General features: G+C 38.6%; 1 protein-coding gene across 17 annotated transcripts in view; it reads left to right on the top strand.

The window, feature by feature from the left end:
- Positions 1 to 19,083, top strand: part of CLASP1 (cytoplasmic linker associated protein 1) — a 338,497-nt gene extending 319,414 nt beyond the window's left edge. For all 17 annotated transcript variants that reach the window (XM_072613409.1, XM_072613408.1, XM_072613396.1 and 14 more), the window contains 3 exons: positions 10,149 to 10,355; positions 11,761 to 11,877; positions 15,761 to 19,083. In XM_072613409.1, coding sequence (XP_072469510.1) covers positions 10,149 to 10,355; positions 11,761 to 11,877; positions 15,761 to 15,847 — 411 coding nt within the window. In that variant the 3' untranslated portion in view covers positions 15,848 to 19,083. The remainder of the gene's footprint in view (positions 1 to 10,148; positions 10,356 to 11,760; positions 11,878 to 15,760) is intronic.
- The last annotated feature ends 1,855 nt before the right edge of the window (positions 19,084 to 20,938 follow it).

The following is a 20,938-nucleotide window of genomic DNA, read 5'->3' as shown; positions in this document are numbered from 1 at the left end:
GTTCTTACCAGTGTTTTCTAGAAGGTACTGTTAGACTCTGCCCATTATTTAAACAGGATGTTTAAATCTTGGATGCCTTTTCCTAAACTACTTCTTGACCAGACCAGTCATCTCATTGGCATGGCTACTTTCTCCACTGATACAAATTGCAACCCTTCTACACCTTCTTATCCTGTGCAGTTCTTTTGTGTATTTTTCTAGAAAATCCTTCAAATAGGTTCCCAGTGTACTAGAGACCTTCCTTTCTTTCTTTTAATATTTCGTGAATAATACTGGGATAGTCTATCCATCTCTTATCCTTCAGTTCATCAACACTAGACTGGCCCGCCTCCATTTTTGGTCATATGTAATCTTCACTGAGTTATTTCATGTCCTTTGTGACATAAACATTACTTTGATTGTGAGCCAGTAGTCTTTTGAGGTTTCAGTTTTTTTATTTGTTTTGTTTCCCCCCAATTCGATGTGCTGATGTGTGTTATAGAGACAGATGTAAACTCTAGTGTTATCATTTAGTCATTTTAGTTGTGTACAGCTCTTCATGACCCCATTTGGGGTTTTCTTGGCAAAGATACTGAAGTGGTTTGCTATTTCCTTCTCCAGCTTATTTTACAGAAGAGAAAACTGAGGCAAATGGGGTTAAGTGACTTGCCAAGGGTCACACAACTAGTAAATATCTGAGACCAGATCTGAACCCAGGAAAAAGGGTCTTCCTGACTCCAGGTCTGGCCTTCAATCCACTGAGCCACCTAGCTGCCCCAAACTCTAGTGCAGATTATACCAAATCATCACAAAGCCTGATTCCATTATACTCATGAAATATATATGTGTATATATATGTGTCTGAATACATGCAGATAGATTTTTTTTTTTTGAGGATCTATGTGTTGTAAAACAAACTATAAGCTCTAAGAGGATTTGCCAGTGTTCTACTTTAATTGATCACACTTATTGGAAACTAACTAAAAAAATAATAATGCTGGTCTTTCTTTTCCTAGCTACCAGTATTAGCTCCTCTGTGTATGAGAGCTTTCTGAGCCCTTTTCAGGAGGCTTTGGTGTCCGCCTGCCACCCAGCTGTCACCTGTGGCTCCAAGAAGCAGTAACATTCACAGTGCCCACACCCTGGTAAAACCATCTCAGCAGATAGGGTGAACCATGTTGAGGGTAACTGATAGGCTTCCAACCTGTGGAAGTTAGGGGGATGTCTACCTCAAGCAAGTGAAGACCCCAGTGGAATGGGTGAATGAAAACAGTTTGTTCCAAAAACCATGAAGGTGACTGAAGCAGGCTCTGTGGAGCACTTAGAGCTTGATCAGACATCAGAGACGCCAAGGTCACCTGCTGTGTCCTAGGCCATTACCAGTTTTTCTTGACTTTTGTCTTGCTACTGGACTTCAGTGACCCTGGAAAAGAGAGTGAGGCTGACAGCTTTGTTCAACTCTGCTTTAGTTCAGTTCACAAACGAGTCAAGACTTCACTCTGTGATGTCATTGGTCCTCTTTACAAACAAAGGATCAATAGCGATTTATATTAGTGAGTCTTTCTTAGCATATGTTCTTCCAGACAGCTGACTCAGGATCAGGGTTATCAATCATTGTCACTGAGAACTCTGTTGTAGAGGTTTCCTTTTTCTTGTTTCAGGCTTGTTTTGAATTCAGCATAATTTTTTGTATATGCCAAAACAGAATATGTAACCAAAAGCCTTATGTGATCCTGCTATCCCATTTCTCTTTGAATTCTTCACCACTTTTGACTAACTGGTTGTTAAAAAGGTATTTTCCTCATTTCATTTTGCTGGCCATGTTTGCTTATAATCATTGGTTCTTATGTTACATAGAACACAGAAGCAGAACCCAAAGTTCACCCTGGTTCAGGCAGTCTGCCAAAAGTCAGGGGATTGGCATATAGAGTGAAATCAAGGACAGCTCCTTTCCTTGCCAAAACAGGGTCCTGTCACCACACAATAGTTCTAACCCCAGGGAGGGGGAAGTGTTGTCTAGATGCCTAGTACCAGAATTGGTGCTGTAGCAGCAAGTTACCCACCCTGGAGCATAGAGAGAGTTGGCTTTCAGTTAGCTTTTATCAGGTACAGATAAATGAAATCTGTGATATTTTAAGCCTTTCTCTTTTTACCTGTGCCTACTAATTTCAATAAATTCCCTTACTGTTACAGTCAGCTGAATTTTTCCCTGTAGTAGATACCTAGGATTCCAGGCGGTAGTAGGTGAGAGTGGTGTGGGTATGTGTGTATATGTATGTACATATATAAACATGTATACATATACACATAAGCACACAAATTTTTTTCTGAAATATTTCATTTTTTTACTGATTCAGGATAGATTAACTTGTCATCAGCTTGTCATTAACTATATATTATAATGTTAACATTATATAAAAGGATAATTACATTAAAATTCCTTTTACTATAATTCCTCAGTTAGAACAAGCCTATCAAATCATCTTACTCAACCTGTTCATTTTACAGATAAAGAAACTGATATCCAGAGAAAATGAGAGAACGTTAGTGGCAGAGCCAAGACTTAACCAGGGGTGTGGAACCTGTGGCCTCAAGGTTACCTGTGACCTTCTAGGTCCTTAGATGTGGCCTTTTGACTGAGTCCAGGTTTTACAGAATAAATCCTTTTATTAAGTGAATTGTTCTGTGAAGTTTGGATTCAGTCAGAGGGCTGCACTTGAGGACCTACAGGGTCACTTGTGGCCTTGAGACCACAGGTTCCCCTCTCCTGAAGCCTCTTGACTTTCAGTCCAGTTTTTCACTGTACTGTACTACCTTCAGCCCTTGATTTTCTGCAAAGATAAGACAATAATTTGGACATACAGGCCCACTGCACAAAAAATACAAAGGGTGACTGTCATTTCACTGGTCTTCCACCTTTGTTTTAGACTATAAATTAATTACACAGGTTTACAGCCAAATCCTTGGTTTACCCTTAGTTCAGTTTGTTTGAGTAGTTTAAAAGAAACATATGAGCTATTGGAGAGTATTTCAACTAATTACATGGTGGATATCTTCTAAAGAATATAGTCACACTGCTGTGTATGATCACTCGATAGAATTAACCAAAAATATTTATCATGCCTTACTGTCTTGAGTCATATTTTTGTATCTTTTTCAGATAGCTTTTTTTCCATTTGAAAAATAAATTTTATGCCATATAAAACCCATGTGGCTAGCAACTCTGAATTTCTAAGATGTACGAATTGATTTTTGTTTAGATTTATGGCTATCTGTGCTAACAGCTGGTTAGCAGCCACATTGACTCACTGAACTGCTTAGACTTATACCCAGCAGTTGTCCTGTTATTAAGACATATGACCAATCAAGAACACCTTCTTTAAATTGACTGGTAATATATGGGGATGGAGAAAAAGATCATCAGGCCTCGATGCTGGCATTGAACCTCAAGGAAGGACTTGTTTTTTGTTTTATCATCAAAAAACATTTGCTTAACACCTAATGAGCTAATCTGGGTACTTTGTTGAGAGTCCTGTGTAGTTTGACTCCTTCCCATTTTAGGACCCTTAGGAATATTTTTTGACCCACCCTGTGGATTTCACTAGTGTCACATGATATAAATGCAGAAACTATTTCCAGTGCAAGACTAGAAGCTCTATTTGACTTAAAGACTCAAGAAGAGTTTTAGGGGGCCACGTAGAGGTTAGGTCATTTGCCTAGAGTAGGTTTTGAATTCAACTGTTCATGACTTTCAAGGCCAACTGTCTCTCAGCTGCTCAGTATAGCTCCTCCTGAAAAATCCTGATCAAAATGGACGTACAGAAAGCAAAATAAAAATTGACAGCCTGTGCAAACCTGGACAGTGAAGTGTCTTTCCTACATTGTGTACATGTGTGTATGTGTGTGTAAGTATGTATGTATGTATATACATATATGTTTGTATGTATCAGGGATAAGTAATTTGGGGACAGCAAAAAACTAATGGTAACAATCCTAATAGTCATGGAAAAATGCCATGGAGGAGATGAATTTGTGGAGGGTACCCTGAGGTCTTTTTTCCCCCTTTCACATAACTGCCAAAGCAACAGCTAAATAATGTGCTTTGGGGTACTGCTTTATGTATTTAAAAACTGTCTTATATTCACTTGAACTTTATCACATCCCCTATGTAGTATGTAGGGTAGACCTTACTGCCTCTCTTCATGTTACAAATGAAGGAATTGAGCCCCAGAATGAGGCTTGATTTACTTGCCAGGGGTCACAATTAGTGACAGGGCTAGCTTGGCAATAAGCTTGGAGAGCAGTGTTTTTTCGCTGTACCCAGAAAACTTGGGAAAGCATATCTAGGATGATAGAATTCTAGATTTAGAGCTGGAAGAGGCTTTTAAGAAGTCAGGTATTCCAGTCCTTTCATTTTGTGAATAAGGAAACTGAGGATTGGAGGAGTAAAGCAAGATGATAAAGATAATAAAATTCATATGTGACAGAGCTGCTATTTAGGGCATTCTTGAGGGACTTTTCATTTCTGACCTTGAACCCAACTCAGTATCATATGGTACCTTCCTGGGGACCTCCTGACCCCCACAGTTTTCCTGTCGCTAATTCTACCTCCATTATCTGGCCATGCTTGCTAATCTGTCCTTTCTCCATCAATAGCAGGTACTTTGTCAGGTGAAAAAAAGAACAAATTCATCCTCACTAACTTTCTTTTACTTGTTTATATTAAAAATAATAAAAATTAAGAACCCTAAGAGTATTGGTTTGATACTGGAAGCCTTCCTTTAAAAATAAAAACTTTAATATAGGAAAATAACAACTTTGAAAAGTGGTAAGTGGATATGCATGACTTTTCAATAATAAAGGAGTGTTATTTTAAGAAAAGCTTCTTTTAAATACAGTCCCTACTCTCAAGGAGCTCATATTTAATTGCAGTAGTCAAAATATGTAAGAAAGTTCACCTAGAAGATGATTAGAAAAGCCCAGAAGTCCTAGGGTAGGTGGCATGGCCCCAAGAGTTCCCAGGACACATCAGCCCATTATTTGTCAGTGTCTAGGGGCTAGAGTTGCAAGGCAGATATTAATTCCCAAAGAATCTTAGGATACAGTGACAGGTCAGATAGGCTTGTCGGTCCTCTGCTTGGGAAGAGTGGAATTGGTTATCCAAGTTCAGTTCGTCCAGGCATTGTGCACAGCCATGTTGTTTATCCTACCTGGGTCCCTGGAGTTTGGGAGAAGGGAGGAAGGGAAAACATAAAATCTAAGGAGTAGGAAGGGAATTGAGGAAAGCATAACATAGGATTATAAATCAAGGAGATTTTAAGCTCCTTGAGGCAGTAGTATAATTTTTGTCATCTTTATTTTCCATATTTTTCAAATAAGTATTTTTTAAATTAATCTTCCCTCATACCACCCCACCCCCAAATATGCAAGAATTCTTATTGTTAGGCAGTATCAGTAACACAGTGTCATCACACAACCTACCTAGACTGCCTCATCTTCAGTTGTGTTTTGCACACATGCACTCTCAGTCATATTAATTGCTAAAGCAAACCCTGAGAGGGTTACTTGTAAGTTTCCTAAAGCTAGCTATCTGCATTGGTGTCTCTGAGTAGTGTCTTTATGTTGCATTTTCAAGATATTAGCACATGATTATAGTGTATGTTCACGTAGGCATCTGTAATGTTTCCTTTATTTAGGTGACTTTGTAATGACAGCGGTAATAATCATTTCGTGTGCCAGGAAGTAGGAAAAAGTGTGTTGCACAACAGTGGTGTCAAACTGAAGTAGAAATGGGAGCCACTTAACCTTATGTAAGGGTCCTTGTGGCCTACATGTTGACTTAGAATATCAAATAGTAATATTACCTATATCCTGTTATTTTCATTTCATTTGTCAAATACTTCCCAATTACATTTAATCTGCTTCCAGCAGAACATTGTGGATTGTGTTTGACACCTGTGCTTTAGAGTATTATTCCTAATCAGAAAGAACTTAAAACTTCCTTAAACTTGGAACATTATCTGAAGTCTTTAGAGTACAAAAGAAAGTCAGTAAATTTTTATTGACTTCCCCTAATGTTCACCGCACACACGTGTGAAGTACAGAAAGAAAACCATTTTAACTGGACCATAAAGTACATAAAAGGAAGAGACAATTAATAAGCCTAGAAATGTAAATTATACCAAGTTTGAAATCATTTTAGATTGCAAAGAGAGTAGTTTGTATGTGATCCGCTAGGAAACAGGGAACTGCATGAGCTCATTGAGCTGCTGAGTGGCACAGTCAGATTCACTTTAGGAATAACACTTGGACAGATGTACAGAGAGCGGATTGGAGAAGAAAGTGAGACTGGAGGCAGAACAATTAAAAACTATTGCCATCCTCAAGATGAGAGGTGATAAGAGTCTGGAATGAGTTGGAGGTCATGTCAGAGGCAGAGTCCACAAAACTTAGCAATTGAATGAATATATGGGGTCAAGGAGACTGAGGAATTGAGCATGACTGCGATGATGACTGGAAGAATTGTCATGCCTGTGACGGAAATGAGTGATTAGGAAAATAAGTAGATTCTAAATTGCTCCCATTTGAGTGTAATAGCCTTGCAAGCTGTTTTATGTTTGTAAGTATGTAAGCAGTGTGAGTACACCTAGACAAAGCTTTTATGGAATTTAGTAGTTTTTTAAAAAATATGTTAGATAAAGCAAACTTTCTTGTTAAGGCAGAAATACCTTTATTTTTTGTTCAGTGAATATATTGCCTTACTTTTTGATTGGTTTTTTTTTTTAAACACTAAATTTTTATGACTAAAGCAGAGGTGATATCCCAGAGTCCTTTGTGGAATCATAAAATGTTGAAGCTAGAAATTATCTTAGAGTTCATTTAATCCAACTTAATAGTTTTATAGGTGAAGAATATGAGACCAGAAAAGTAACAGGACTTGCCCAGGGCTATACTAGCTAGTTATTAGCCAAGCCAGTCCCTCTTTCCCACGTGCACACCTTTTATATATGGAGAAATTGAGGCCAAGAGAGGTTAAGTGACTTATCTAAAATCATCATAGTGGGGAGTATTAGAGCCCAGATCCTCTGACTCAGGTCCAGCATTCCTTTAATATATCATGTTGCTTCCCTTAGAAATGGAACAGTTCTTATCCACATTTTACAGTTAAGGGAAATTAAATTATTTTCCCAAGGTTTCACACCAAGTACATGCCTTGTACTGGAACATAAGTCTTCTGATTCTTCAGTCAATAGTCATTAAGTCACAGTAGAAAATACTTCTAATTTCTTCATGTCTAAAAATTGTTTTTAATTCACTGCATCTCACTACTAGGTTTTTGTCTGTTTCCACCCCAGTTTTCAAATAATGGTGTCTCTATATCATCATCAGTTAAACAAAAGTTTAATTGACTACTCATCTCAGATCATCTCATCTTCAAAATCTCAGATTCCTATTTATTCAGGTTCTGTTTAGACTTCATATGCATATTTGACAGAAATAAAATTTATGTTATCATCTTACACTATTTACCATAGTATGCTAAAAATTGACCCAAGACCTGAATATTAAAAGTCATGACATTAAAAAAAAATTAGAAGAGAATCAAATCAGGTGCCTTTCAGAGTTATGGCTTGGAGGAGAATTCTTAACCAAACAAGAGATCATTAAAATAAAGTAATTTGAGTTACAGAAAGCTGAAAAGCTTTTGGGTGAATAGGATTAACCTAATTAGCATAAGAATAAATATAGTCAGTGTGGAAAAAAAGTGTCATCAGATATCTCTGATATAGGACACTAACGTACACTTGATGGTCATTCCTCCATTGATAAAATAGTCACAAGGATATGAACTGATAGTTCCTAAAAGAAGAATTGAACCTACTAGTCATCATATAAAAGATTGTTCTCAATCACCAATAATAAAAGAATTGTGAATCAAAACAACTCTGAGTTTCATCTCATACCAAGCAAATTGGCAGAAGATAAGAATAATAAGTATTAGAGGGGTTATAGAACGAGACATGTTAATATACTCTAAAAAAGACACCTTCTCTCCACTCCCATGACTCACTTAGGTTACTGCCACAACTCCCTTAGTCCTCTTCCTTTCTCAGGCCTCTCACCGTTCCAGTTTGTTAAGTGTACGTATGAACATGCATCTCCTCAACTGAACCAACAGCATTAGCTTTTTATTTGACTCTAGGATCAAATATAAACTGTTTTTAAAACCCTAAACAACCTGATCTAACCTTTATTTCCACCTCATTGGACGTGGCTCCCCCTCCTACTGTCTTTAATCCACTCAAAATGGCTTTTTCTCTATATCCTTACTTAGGAAATGCTGTCTGCTATCTTTGTGCCTTTCCAGGACCATCCCACACCTGGAATGTACCTCTCCTTCCTGCAGTTCAAGCACTGTTTTCTGCATTAAGCCCTTCCTGACACCCTGCCCCAATTCCTAGTGTCTTCCTTCCTAAACTATCTGTTCTTTGCTTTGTTTGTGTATGTCTTTATTTTTATTTGTGCTTCTTGCCCCCACCCCAGATGGAATGTAAGTTCATCATAAGTAGTAGTTGTTTCGTTCTTTGTACTTGTATTATCAGCACTTGGTACAGTGGTGTATATTCAGCTCTCAGCAGATATTAGACTGACATGGATTGATCCATAGTGAAGTACATGTAAACAGAACCAGAAAAACAATGACCACAATACTATATGGACAAGACAACAACAAAACAATCGAAATTTAAGTGCTGTAAAGTGATAGTGACCAAGCTTGGCCAGAGATAGGAAAATGTTCTTTGCTCCCTTATTTGCAGAGGGAGAGCACTGTAGATACTGCTTATAGTGTTAGATTTGGCTTTTATTGAACTATTTTTTTGAAACTTTTTGTTATGAGGGGGGTAAGTGAAGGTCATATCAAGAAGTAGTAGTTGATACAGAAACAGGAGCTATTAATAAAAATACAAAAATCAAGCCAAAAACTGCTTGCCTCACCTTACTAAAGCAGCACGACCTTCAGGGAAGTCAAACCACCACTTCATCTATCACCTTAGACCCAAATTCCCTGAGAATGATAGTATTGTCCCCTAGATCACTAGCCCTGCTTCCATCCTAGCCTTCACAGCCATCATTGAGGGCTAGAGTAATCTTGATGGGGCAAGCCCAAGAGCCCCAGGAATACCAGTTCCCTGCAGACCTGCTTGCTTCTAGCCTGCATCCTGCCATACCCCCAACCCCACCTTATGGAGATGCACCTTTACAACTGTTCTGGAGGAACCTTAACAACACACCTTAACCTATACACCCTGATGCTGTCAGATGGTTCACAGTCAGAAACGCATGGATTTGTTAGGGAGCAGTGACATCAGAGAAGACACATGGCCATCTCCTTTGATGCTGCACCCGAAGGACCATAGGACCTTTCCATTTCACTTACAGCTGAAACCTTGCGTATGTGTCATCTCCCCTATTAGAATGTGAAAAGTGAATGCACTATTTCTTGAGAGCAACGACCATGTCTGCTTTTCTGTCTATCCCCAGAGCTTCAGGTACACAGTAAGCCCTTCATAAATGCTTTTTCATTCATTCACTCTGAACATGCTTCCCCTACACAGACTGTAGGGGCAGTTAGGTAGTATAGTGAATAGAGTGCCAGGCCTGGAGTCAGAAAGACTCATCTTCCTGAGTTCAAATGTGGCCTCAGACATTTACTGACTGTATGACCTTGGACAAATCACTTAACCCTTGTTAGCTTTAGTTTCCTCATTTGTAAAATGAGCTGGAGAAGGAAATGGCAAAACACTCTAGTATCTTTGCCAAGAAAATCCCATATGGAGTCACAAAGAGTCAGACACAGCTCATACTAATGCTAAAATGTCTACACACACACACACACACACACACACACACACACCTGATACACTTAGTTAAAAGCCATCGTTAAACAATGCCTCAAGAGCAAGAGGAAGTAATTTAAAATTTCACTGGTTAAAATAGTACAGTGTGTTTTCTGTATTCATTAACAGCTAGATAAGTTGATGACATCTATCATTAGGTTGGTTCACTGGCATTTAGCTTACAGGAACAAACATTTGTGTTTGGTACTTCTTTTCTTGTAAAATGTTAACCATTCCAATTTGGGGACTTGGGATTGTTGTTTTTTTCAGGTTGTGAGAGCTGCAGAGGAGGCTGCTTCGACATTGGCCAGTTCTATACACCCTGAGCAGTGTATCAAAGTGCTTTGCCCAATCATCCAGACTGCTGACTACCCCATCAATTTAGCTGCCATTAAGATGCAGACCAAAGTTATTGAGAGGATTTCCAAGGAGTCCTTGCACCAGCTCCTCCCTGACATCATCCCAGGCTTGCTACAGGTAAGGCTCAGGCCAGTCAACCCCTTTGGGGTATGTACTTCACTGTAGTTGATGGCTGCTGCTATGGCCGGTATTTGAACTAAGCTAGTGATTTACAGGCCACACTATTCAGCCAAAAGTAACCTTAGAACTTTTTCATCTTGCTTGCAAGTACATCTTTATTCCCAGGGAAGGGGAGTTAGGTGCTAGTTGGCAATGTACTGCCTGTGCTGTTATTTCAAAACCAGTATACAGTTAGTAGTACCTGAGGTGTCATTGAGATTCATGATCTTTCTCTGTATTTGCTTAAATTTGACCTTCTCCTGAGTGTGATCATGCCTTCAAAGAATTTAGCGTAGAGTGAGGAAAATAAAATATTTCTATAGATAACTTTAATGATTATGGACAGTACCTCCTAAGTGTCACAAGAGTTGTCTCAACAAAGCACTACAAATCAGAAGAACAAGATAATGTTGCCAACAGCAGTGATAGGCAGAAGTTTGATGGACTTGATCACAAAACTTGTACAATTGGGAGACCTCATTCTAGCACCTCAGTCTATAAATGAGAAGCCTAAATCTAAAGGCTGAGCTGGCCCTTGAAATATCAGTGGGATTTCAACGAGTAGGATGTGGAGCAGGGCAGGGAGAGGGCTGTGCACCGAAGAACCTTCCAAGAGGGGCAGTCACGAGGCCCAGAACATGTGGGATATATTTAGGGAAAATTAAGTAAACACTTCAGCTTGGCTAGGGCATCAGTTACCCCTTTAAGAGTAATGGTAAATGATGCTCAAAAGGTAGGTTAAGACTGGATTATTGAAGAACTTTGAATTCATAGATCTCCAGCTTCAGTCCATGGGGAAGGGGAGCCAGTGAAGGCGTCTGAAGGTGACTCAGTCAGGGCAGGGAAGCATACCCTGATGAGGGAGTGGGGGACTCTTTGTTCTATACCTTTTTAAAAAAAAGATCAACATTTTAATAAGTGAAACTTGCTCTGTTTGGGGGAAGAGAAAAAGAAAAATAATCCATAATTCACTGGAGTTTTTGTTTTTTCATTTTTCTTATTTTTTATCCTCTTTTTCTCACTCTGGTGCTCAGCTTCCACTTTATATTCAGTGTTATTTACTCTGTTTCTTTGGCCACCCAGGCATCATGTGGAGCTCAGGCCAACTGAGTCCCAACTGCCTTTAGATGAAAACTTCCTCTATCTAGGTCTACAGGGATGGGGCCATTCATGTCCATGTGACTCTTCTTCCTCTCTTTCTCTTACTCTGGGAATACTTACTCAGAAGCCATCATCTTAGGTTAGGTTCCCTGTTAGCTGCAAATACAAAAGAGGATAATCAGCATGCACATTGATGAAGATGTTGAAAGACTGGTCTGAAGTCATCTTTAATTTTATCCTCCCTTTGTTTCTGGTGCTGCAGGGCTACGACAACACTGAAAGTAGTGTTCGTAAGGCCAGTGTGTTTTGCTTAGTGGCAATTTATTCCGTAATTGGAGAAGAACTGAAGCCTCACCTTGCACAGCTCACAGGGAGCAAGGTATGTATAGTATTACATAGTCTTTCCCCAAATTTATTAATTTATTTGTTTTCAGTTTTCAACAATCACTTCCATAAATTCCACATTTTCTCCCCCCTCCCTCCCTAAAATGACATGCAATCTTATCTGAGTTCTACACATACATTCCTGTTAAACTCATTTTCACCTTAGTTACGTTTCACCTTAGTTAGAAGAAGTAAAACAAATGGGATAAACCATAAGGCAAACCAAACATAACAAAGAAGAAAACAGTCGCTTCATTCTGTATTCTGAACTCTCTAGTTCTTTCTCTGGATGTGGATGACATTTTGCATCATGAGTCCTCTGGAAATGTTTTAGGTCTGTGTTTTTGTGAAGGGCGAAGTCTATCAGAAACAGTCCTCACACACTGTGACTATTACTGTGTATAATGTTCTCCTGGCCCTGCTCACTTCACTCAACATCAGTTCGTACACATTTTTCCAGGTTTTCTAGAAGTCCACCTGTTCATCACGGTATTCCTTTACATTCATATACCACAACTTGTTCAGCTGTTCTCCAATTGAAGGGTATCCCCTCAATTTCCAGGCCTTGGTCACCGCAAAAAGAGCTGTTTTCTTGTACATGCAGGTCCTTTTCCCATTTTTTTGATCTCTTTGGGCTATAGCCCTAGAAGTGGTGTTGTTGGGTCAAAGGGTATGCACATTTTTGTAACCCTTTGGGCATAGTTGCAAATTGCTGTAATATTTTTAGATACAGCTCTCCATGATTCCCCAAACCAGCTTGGACACCACCCTTCTGGCAGGTTTTATCACCTTGTAAGGTTTAGCTTAGCCATAGTTTCAAAAAATCCATTACCTAAAGATAAATGGAACAAAATCTGCAATGTAAAATGCCTCGTGGCCCTGTAGTTAATTTCTTGTGCAGAAGTGGGATTTGAACCCAGCTCTCTCCTGATTCCAAGGCTAGTGCTTTTTCCACTAGACTGCACGGCCTCTTTGTAAAGTCTTTGTTTTACTGTTTTTGCATCAGACTGTCATGTGGGGAACACATACTTTTATTTCTTCTAAATTTCTCTGGCTCCTATCTACAAGGTTGTAGGTCCTACATCCAAAGAAAACTCGTCAAACGCTGCCTTTTTTGATCCTTTGCACCACATTTATGTAGCAAGAACTTTGTTTATAAAGATCACAGTATCCATCCCATTAGGGAGAAATACATAATATTGTCCCTCTTTTACAGATAAAGGAAACTGAGGTACAGAGGGAAGGGACTTGCTTAGAACAACATGGCTAAGAAACAGGAGAATCAGGGGACAGCTAGGTGGTGCAGTGGATAGAACACCTGCCCTGGAGTCAGGAGGACCTGAGTTCAAATTTGGCCTCAAACACTTAACTCCCATTGCCTCCAAAAAAAAAAAAAAGGAGGAGAAGAATCAGGCTGCTCGTCTAGGTTGCCTAATTCTATGTCCAGGGCTCATTTCACTCGCTCCAGTTGCCACTCAAGCACTACGTGGGCAGTGTGGTGACCCTGATGATGTTATATACTAGTACAGCTTGGGCAGATTTAATTTATTCTGATTCCGGGGTTTTTTTTTGTTTTTTAAACATATAAACTTGTAATTAGCCAAACTAACCCCAACATGATAGCACTGTCCTTAAGGTTTTGACACTGGTGCTTCATTATTACCAGATATTCTTTCAGATATTCACTTCCATACATAAAAGAAATTTGAACATGTAAAGATGTAATCACAGATAAAACCAAGAAGCTAAATGTGTAGTGCAAATGCCCACAGGTTTCTCCTGTGATGACTGCAGCACTGCTTCTTGCAAAGGAGTTGTCCCTGTTACACACAAATGTGTCATAAACACATTTCTCTCAAAATTATTTGATGCGACAACTTTGCTCAACTTTTAGGGGAAGGAAAGTGTTCTGCTGAAATATATGTAGATGATTTAGCAGACCCATGATTTTATTGATGTCAGAATTCCCTATACTAGGAGAGATCACAATCCCTCTGTACCTTGTCATCCTGCACAATTCTTATTCCTATCATTTTGTAAATTTTCCATAGAAGGGCCACCAGGCTTCCATTCTGCTGCTGCTTTTAAAATTCCAGGGATACCTGCACACCACCTGAAATATAATATTATCCTTCATTCTTCCTCCTTCTACTATTAATAATAATGTCACATTTATGTAGCACTTATATCTCATTTGATCCACACAACAACCCTGAGATAGGTGTTGTTATCCTCATTTTACAGATGAGGAAACTGAGGCAGACAAGTTAGAAATCTAGGATAACACTGACATTGAAAACTTGGGTGACTAATAGTCATGTGCTTTACAGGAATAGGAATATTTGAGAGGGGTAGGTTGGGAGAGGAATATCCAATTTGAATTTTGTCTAATCAAGTTGATGAATCAGGTCTGGAACTTAAGAGAGACAAGAGTTAGATATACGGATCTTAGTCATCTGCATAGTGAGGATGAAGTCATCAAAAGAATAGAGAGAGGGGGTAAAAAAGAATAGGGTCTTGGGCAGAATATTTGGGTTACTCCCACAGCTAGTGGGCATGATATGGATGATGAACCTTCGAAGGGAATTACAAAGTGGCCAAATAGATAGGCAATCCAAAAAGTGTCAGAAACACCCAGAAGGGAGGTTGTGTCTGAAGTGTCCAGCACTAGAGAGAGGTCAAAAAGGAGAGTTTTGGTGACTTGGGAGAGGGCAGCTTCAGATGAATGACAAGGTAAGAAGCAAGTTGCAGAGAGCTGAGAGGAGAGGCAGGAGAGACAAAGAGGGGCAGACAGCTTTTTCTAGGATAGGATAGACTGCTAATATTGTTACTTTCCTGCTCCTCTGAAATTGTGGCATGAAAATTTCTGCGAATTTATCCAAAGCCTAGCTGCCATTGTCCTCAGATATCCATATCCATGTCACCTAATCAGCCAGTCACTCATTTTCTGAAGTACAGCCTAGTCAGTTGAGAAAAGGAAGAAAGGCTTTCCATTCAGTTGACACTTGACACTCACTAGCTGTGTGACCTTGGACAAGTCACTTAACCCCAATTGCCTTATTCTGGGTCATCTCCAGTCATCTTGATGGCTCTGGAGGAGAAGTGAGGCTGTTGACCTGCACAGCCCTCCCTTACTCAAAGTCAAGTGCAAGTCATGTCATCATTTTTCTGATGGCATAGTCTTTTTCAGCAACGAAGGACAAACACACAATGAGTTAAAAAGTCTTGCACAGATAGTAAGAAAAGGAAAAGGATGTCAGCAGGCAATTGCAGCTTCACCAGACTTGAATGAAAACTAGGTAGTACATGAAACAGTTTCATTCTTTTTTAATTTTATTTTTGATACTGATTTTTTAATTTATGATTCTGACTTTTTTGCCTTTTGTATTAAAAAGCCTGGTAGGATAGTTCCACCACTGTTGGAGAAAATGACATATAGTTGTAGTCACCCTAGGTGAAAAGAGAAAATGAATGAATGGAAAACTTGAGTTTAGAAAGCTATTGCTTTGTTACCTAGCTTTAGTGTGTCCCATTGAACTGAGGGTTACAAAATTCTCTGGCCTCTACAGTTTGGATCAGATATTTGCCTACATCATCTATCCCTATTTACCCTTTTCAGCTCAACATAGAATTTTCTGTATATCAGGGTCTTTTAAAATATTTTTTATGCACAGGTGATTATTAAATTGCTATGCTTACTTTGATAAAATATGTTGGTTTTCGTCAAAATTTAAGTAGCATGAATTTTTTAGTTTTATTTGAAGTTCAACTTCATAATCTTAAATTTGCTTTGAGCATGTGAAGTTTATTTTAGTAAAATAACCAATTTTTAAAACTGACTTATCTTCCAATAATTCATTCTTATCTTTTCTTTTCAGATGAAGCTATTAAATTTGTATATAAAGAGGGCCCAAACCACCAATAGCAACAGCAGTTCATCTTCAGATGTTTCGACGCACAGTTAATGGAAATATCTGGACCTATTTGTGTAGACTTAGAAGCAATCAGTGGTGCCTCTCTGAGACCTTTCTTCTCCCGTTTTCTTCATTGGCACGCCCAATCAGTACAAGGAGGCCACACAGATATTTATTGCAATCAGTATTTTGGTCCTTTCAAGCTTTTGTGTAGAATCTTACTGGTATTGAATGTAAAGGAAGCAAGGCCTGTGTTGCAGTCTTCATACAAAAAAAAAAAAAAGAAAAGAAAAAAAACAGCCATAACATGTTTGTGCAGCCTGCTGAAATCTTTAAAAGGGGGGTTAGGTCACAGTGTTATAGAAGTGAGCCCCTCTGGCAGTTTCTTGGTTTATACTAAAGTGATTAACTTGTTTTAAGTTAAGTTGATGCAGATTTGGGATTTTAGGATCGTGTCAGTTTCTTCATAATATTTTGTTTCATTATGGGTGTGACCCTTGCTGGATTCTGCGCCTTTCACAAAGGAAACAATGAAAGTGGTGTGTGTATTTAAGTTGTTGTTTGAAACCTACCGAAATGTGAATTATGTCTTAGAAAACATGCCCCCAAGGTTTGCATTTTCAGTCTTTGAGCTGTATATAAAGTGCCCTAACTTTTTTAGAATAGATTCTGAAAACTGACGACTCTTTAGTATTGACTTTAGGTTGAGGCTCACTTCCTTTAATTATGTGATATCTGTTTCAGGGCTTAAAACTTCTTGACAGCTGGTTTAAATTTCAGTTGAATCCAAAAACAAAAGCCAAAGTAAGTCATAAAATCATTTAGTGAAATTCCACTTGCCAGAATTGTAGGAGAGTGCTTACTCTTAGAGATCTTTGTGGAAACATGATTTAAATACCACCCATGAGATATATGTAGAGACATTAAGTTTAGGGCTATATTCTAAGAATTGCAATTATTGTTTTCTAGTGGCCCATTGATATTTGATATTTTATTTTTGGTTTTAGTTTACCCTGAAGTTTCAAGGTAAAAATTTTCTCAGCTTATTGAGTTATAACAGATACAGAGTTTTAGAATTTGACTTTTCTTTTTAGGTAGAATCAGAGACTATAGGTGTAAACCCAATAGATCATGACTAGAGTCATTTCTCATTCTGTAAACCAAAATTATTCTCTGCCAGTTTGTTGAAATAAAACCTAAGTTCATGGACAAGGAAGATTTCATGCCCATTACAGTAGGCAATAGTGAGAAGAGGGAATCCTAAAATTAACTCCAAGTAAATGGTGAATAAATTAATCTTACAGGATATAAAACTTCATAGCTCTCCCTGTTAGCCCTCTCCACAGCTTACCTGACAGGTTTAGAATTCAGAGCCATAGAATGGAAGACAGGAGAAAATACATAACTCTTTTCCTTATTCTAAAATTATTTTAGATATTTTATAGAAACATATAGTATGCACTGAGAATAAATGCACTGTAATGTCCATAAACTAATGTAGCAAGTGTTCTCACACTACAGGATGGACATTTAAAGTGTAATTTAAACATATAGGAAATACATAGCTGCTCCTGTTAGAATTCAGTGGTGGAAAATGTTCCACCTGATACATCAACACTTGCCATTTGGTTAGAATACTAATTTATTATAGGAAAGAACACAAGGGGAAAACCATAATTTTCTGAGAAAGTTTTTTGCAATCATGTTTAAATTTTAAAATGTTAATTCTTATCCTTTTGCAATATCTGTCCACTCTAAAGTATATTTAATGAAAATAAGAGATGATGGCTGTCTTAAATGTGTTAAATTTTATCTTGTGTAAAAATTTTTTAATAGCAGACAAGTGTGGTTGAATGTAATTGGCATATTTGGGGCTGCAAAATACAGAACCAGGCCTTACTTTCTTGATCAAATAACATTTTGTTTGTTGACAGATATTCATTGATGTGATTTTTCTTTCACTATACAGGTCAGTCAAAGATTCTTTATTCTCTGCTGTAGAAATGTGTTGCACCATAGAAGAAACATTCTGGTTAGATTATTTATCAATTCATTTAAATATAATGTATATAGTAAGTTTCTCTCTCCCTCCCTTCCCTTATTCCCCTAAAGAGTCCTGCATCCCTGTATCATTTAGTTGGGAAGTACCTTGAATGTTGCCCAGTTTCCTTGTAGTGCTCAAAGGGCTAGCCATGAACATCACTTGCATAAATTTCAATCTCTTAACTTACCAAAAGAGAGAGAGAATGTATAATCACTCGTCAGCAGACATCAAAGTCTCTTGGCTTACAGATCTGGAAACTCTGATATCCACCAAGGAGAGCAAATCTGCATGCAGCTCATCCCATCATCCTGAAGGTGAGAACAGAGCTTGGCTGCCCCAGCCAAATCTCAGCACTTCTAGCTGCCTTTCCTTGCCTCTCCTGTCCTTCAGGGCTCTTGCTAATTTACAGGAAAGAAAGAACAAGAAAGTAACTCAACAGAAACTTTGCCTCCCCAGCTTACCAACTTACCAACTTTTTCAGTGCCCTGTAAAAGCCCATCACCCTCTGGACCTCGGGGTTGCTATCCATTGTGCTATTGGCATCACCACTAAGCTAGGGCATGGGCAAACCACTTGATCCATACTCCCCCACCCCAGGTTTTAAGTACTGTAGTTCTCATGTAGTGCAGAAGTATTGAGGCATGTGGCTTTCTCAAAGTACACCATGTGTGCTTGGCTGGATGATAAATGACAACAATACAAGACTGTCTTTTCTATTGCTTATTATTAGCTTCTCAATAACCTGTATAAGTAATGCAACTTGCATCTTTGTCATATAAAACTTCTTTTCCTTTCCCCAGTACCCTTTATTTATCAAGCATAATATTGCATATTAAAGGACAGCAAAAAGAACATTGTAGAATTACAGCTGGAATAATGTTTGGAAATAAAAAGGAAAAGCTATGAAAAATGTCAACCACCAGAATGGTTTTGTTTCCAGTGTGTTCACATGCGTGGTTACCCACACAGACATACACACAGGCACAAAGACACCCACCCACTCACGTGCACACACACACACACACACACACACACACACACACACACACACACACTTTTTTTTTGCTTTTGTCATGTTACATCCATATCTGTATTTATATCTTAATATTTGTTTCACTTTTAAGTGTACCATGGCAGATGTACAGATGTTTTTGTTAACATTAACGTGATAGGATTTGCTAAAAAACAAAAGACAAAAAAACCCTTTTGAGTTTGCCCTAGAATAAATAAAGCTTACATTTAATTTCTTGTGATCGTGTGTCTTTTTCCCCTAGTTGTTCAAACTTTGCACCATATCACCCTGCAATCAAAATGTGACTCTTAGAGCTTGGTTAGGTTATAAGAGAGATTTTCTTTTAAAAGGATAAAAGCAGATGAAATTTATGAAACTCACCCTAATGGAGAGAGTATCTTTTGTGTCATTTGAATCTCAAGTCAAGCTGAATATAGCCCTACATTCCTCTGGCTAAGAATCTAAAAGCATGGCCAGCTAGGAAATGAACCAATCTGATCTGTTTCCAAAGAACCTCACCTCTCTGAATGTTCATTTCCTTTACAGTTAAATAGGAGGGTTGAACTAATTGACTTCTAAAGGCCTTTCCAGCTCCAAATCCTATGTCCCCATTACATAAGAACCTCAAACCATAACCATAAAATGAACCAGTCTTTCTGTGTTCAGCTTTATGAAAGTACAGCAGTGAAGAAGACAAACAGAGTGATGGAACAAGCACTAGCCCAGGGTTCGGGAGCCCCAGTTTCTAGTTCTGACTGCCACTAAATAATAATCTCTGTGATCTGAGGCTAGTCATTGCCACCCTAACCCCAAATGGAGCTACATTCTTAGATAATGCTAAAATTATATACCAAAATATGATTTCATCAGCATGGATATCCCTCCCTAATGCAAATAACCTCCAGTAGATTTGTGAGTTGCCAAGGCCAAATAATTGGTCACCTTGCAGTCAAACGTGATGAACTTCTCAGAACTTAGCTAGAGTGGTCCTGAATATGCTGTCTGTCCTACCCATTGCTAGGCCCATACATGAAGACTTTCTAACTTGGTAGGACTGGCTAGAACTTGAGTTCTGCTGTGGCATAGTCTTCAGTGTTACTTTCTTCCATGTCATAACAAGACACTGGAGAAAAGGGAGACTGCCCTGTCATCCCCCCTTCTCAGCCTAACCCATCTACTCACCCCTGGCACCCACAGAATGCTTTACCTCTTTAACTCAGGATTAGTCTATGATAATATTTTAAGCATAAATGACATTTGATTTGCTGCTTAAAATGAAAATAAGAAAACCTTCACAAAAGCTCGATCTTTGTGGAAGCAACAACTAATTTCCCAACTCAGAAGTGGTGGAGAGCTAGAAGGAACACCAGTCTGGTAAGCACACTTGAAGCTCTTGTCCAAACTTTGCCACCAAGTATGCTGTGGGAAAAATCCTAATCCTCTTCGAACTTCAGTTTCTAATTTTGTTAAATTGGATAACTGGACTAAGTGATTCCTGATGTGTCTGATTTTACCATTTTAAGTCATATATTGAGCTCCTTGAGGGCAGATTTAGCCATTAAAAAATAATAGCCAAAATTTACATAGTGCTTACTATGTGCTAAGCACTTCACAGTTATCTTATTTGATTTTCATAACAGCCCTAGGAGATAGGTGCTATTGTTATCCATCCCCATTTACAGATGAGGAAACTGAGGCAAACACAGGTTAAGTGACTTGCCCAGGGTCATATAGCTAGTAAGTATCTAATGCCTGACTCTGGACCCAGCATTCTAACCACTACCTCTAGTAGCTGCCCCTTTAATAACAATACTATTATCAACAGTAGCCACTGTTTCCATATTTTATACTTTACAAAGCATTTCCATCATAGTCCTGTGGATAAGATAATAAAAGTAGAATCTCCATTTTACAGATGACATCGAATTGGAGAAGGTGTGGAAATCACACTGCTAGCAAACGATATGAGCCATACTTAAATGGGTATCTGGGTGGTGAAGTGGATAGAGTGCTGCGCCAGGAGTAAGGAAAACATCCTGCGTTCAAATCAATCTCAAAACACCAGCTGTGTGGCCCTGGGCAAGTC

This window comes from Notamacropus eugenii, chromosome 5 (assembly GCF_028372415.1).
Source record: "Notamacropus eugenii isolate mMacEug1 chromosome 5, mMacEug1.pri_v2, whole genome shotgun sequence".
Classification (NCBI taxonomy): Eukaryota; Metazoa; Chordata; class Mammalia; order Diprotodontia; family Macropodidae; genus Notamacropus; species Notamacropus eugenii.
The sequence above is the reverse complement of the archived record's forward strand: the minus strand, read 5'-3'. Positions and strand labels throughout refer to the sequence as shown.